The following is an 808-nucleotide window of genomic DNA, read 5'->3' on the forward strand; positions in this document are numbered from 1 at the left end:
AATACACACCTCAAAGTGCTGACCAGGGAAACAATATACTCTGAGGTGAAAAATCCCGTACAGTGAACTGCATTCACATTGCTGACCATGTCATATGCCTTTGGCCTCACCAATTCACACACAGAACTTGGGTTAGTTTCTCTGTAAAAGAAAAAAAAGAATGGAATAAAAATATCTATTCTGTATAATTACATTTGAAAACATTACTGCAGTTAACATTATATGTTCTCAGTGGCAGTGATTTCAGGAATACTGCCTATTAAAAGATAATAAGAAGACTAGTTTCAGAATGAATGATCGCATTGCAAAGAATTATGACAAACTCCACACACACACCAATTTTCATCCTCCTGTGTAATGGGTAAGTACAACAATCAACCTCAATAAACTGTTTTCCATTTACTCACAACCTTATTCCTAAAGACTGACAACCTATCCATTCCAAAAGCTCTTCTGGCTCTAATTCTTCCACATCATCTGCTTGTTTCTTGTCTAATCTTGGCATGGCCACTTCAGATGCTATGCTCTTATAAACATCTGGAAATTGTTCTTCTACTGCAAATCCAAGGTCATGGAAGTATTTGGCTACTGATGAAGGACATATATCACCATCTGCCATTTGAGAGAGAGAGAGCGGTTTTAAAATCGTTGTCACAAATAATGCTCTTTTGTGCATTGTCAATACATGGATCAATGTGTAGTGTACTCAGATATATAATCAAACTTATAATTGTAAATGTCTGTTGAAAATATATAAAACAATATACTGTATATTGAGAAAAATCTGCTAGTGTACCTCCCCCCCCCC

General features: G+C 36.0%; 1 protein-coding gene across 3 annotated transcripts in view; it reads right to left on the reverse strand.

Annotated features, from left to right (window-relative positions):
- Window positions 1-808, reverse strand: part of LOC119587978 (ribonuclease P protein subunit p40-like) — an 8937-nt gene that overhangs the window by 1145 nt on the left and 6984 nt on the right. For all 3 annotated transcript variants that reach the window (XM_037936695.1, XM_037936696.1, XM_037936697.1), the window contains exons 6-7: window positions 408-612; window positions 10-141 (exon numbers count right to left, since the gene is read on the reverse strand). In XM_037936695.1, the coding sequence (XP_037792623.1) occupies window positions 10-141; window positions 408-612 (337 nt within the window). The remainder of the gene's footprint in view (window positions 1-9; window positions 142-407; window positions 613-808) is intronic.

The sequence above is a fragment of the Penaeus monodon genome, chromosome 23, assembly GCF_015228065.2.
Source record: "Penaeus monodon isolate SGIC_2016 chromosome 23, NSTDA_Pmon_1, whole genome shotgun sequence".
NCBI lineage: Eukaryota > Metazoa > Arthropoda > Malacostraca > Decapoda > Penaeidae > Penaeus > Penaeus monodon.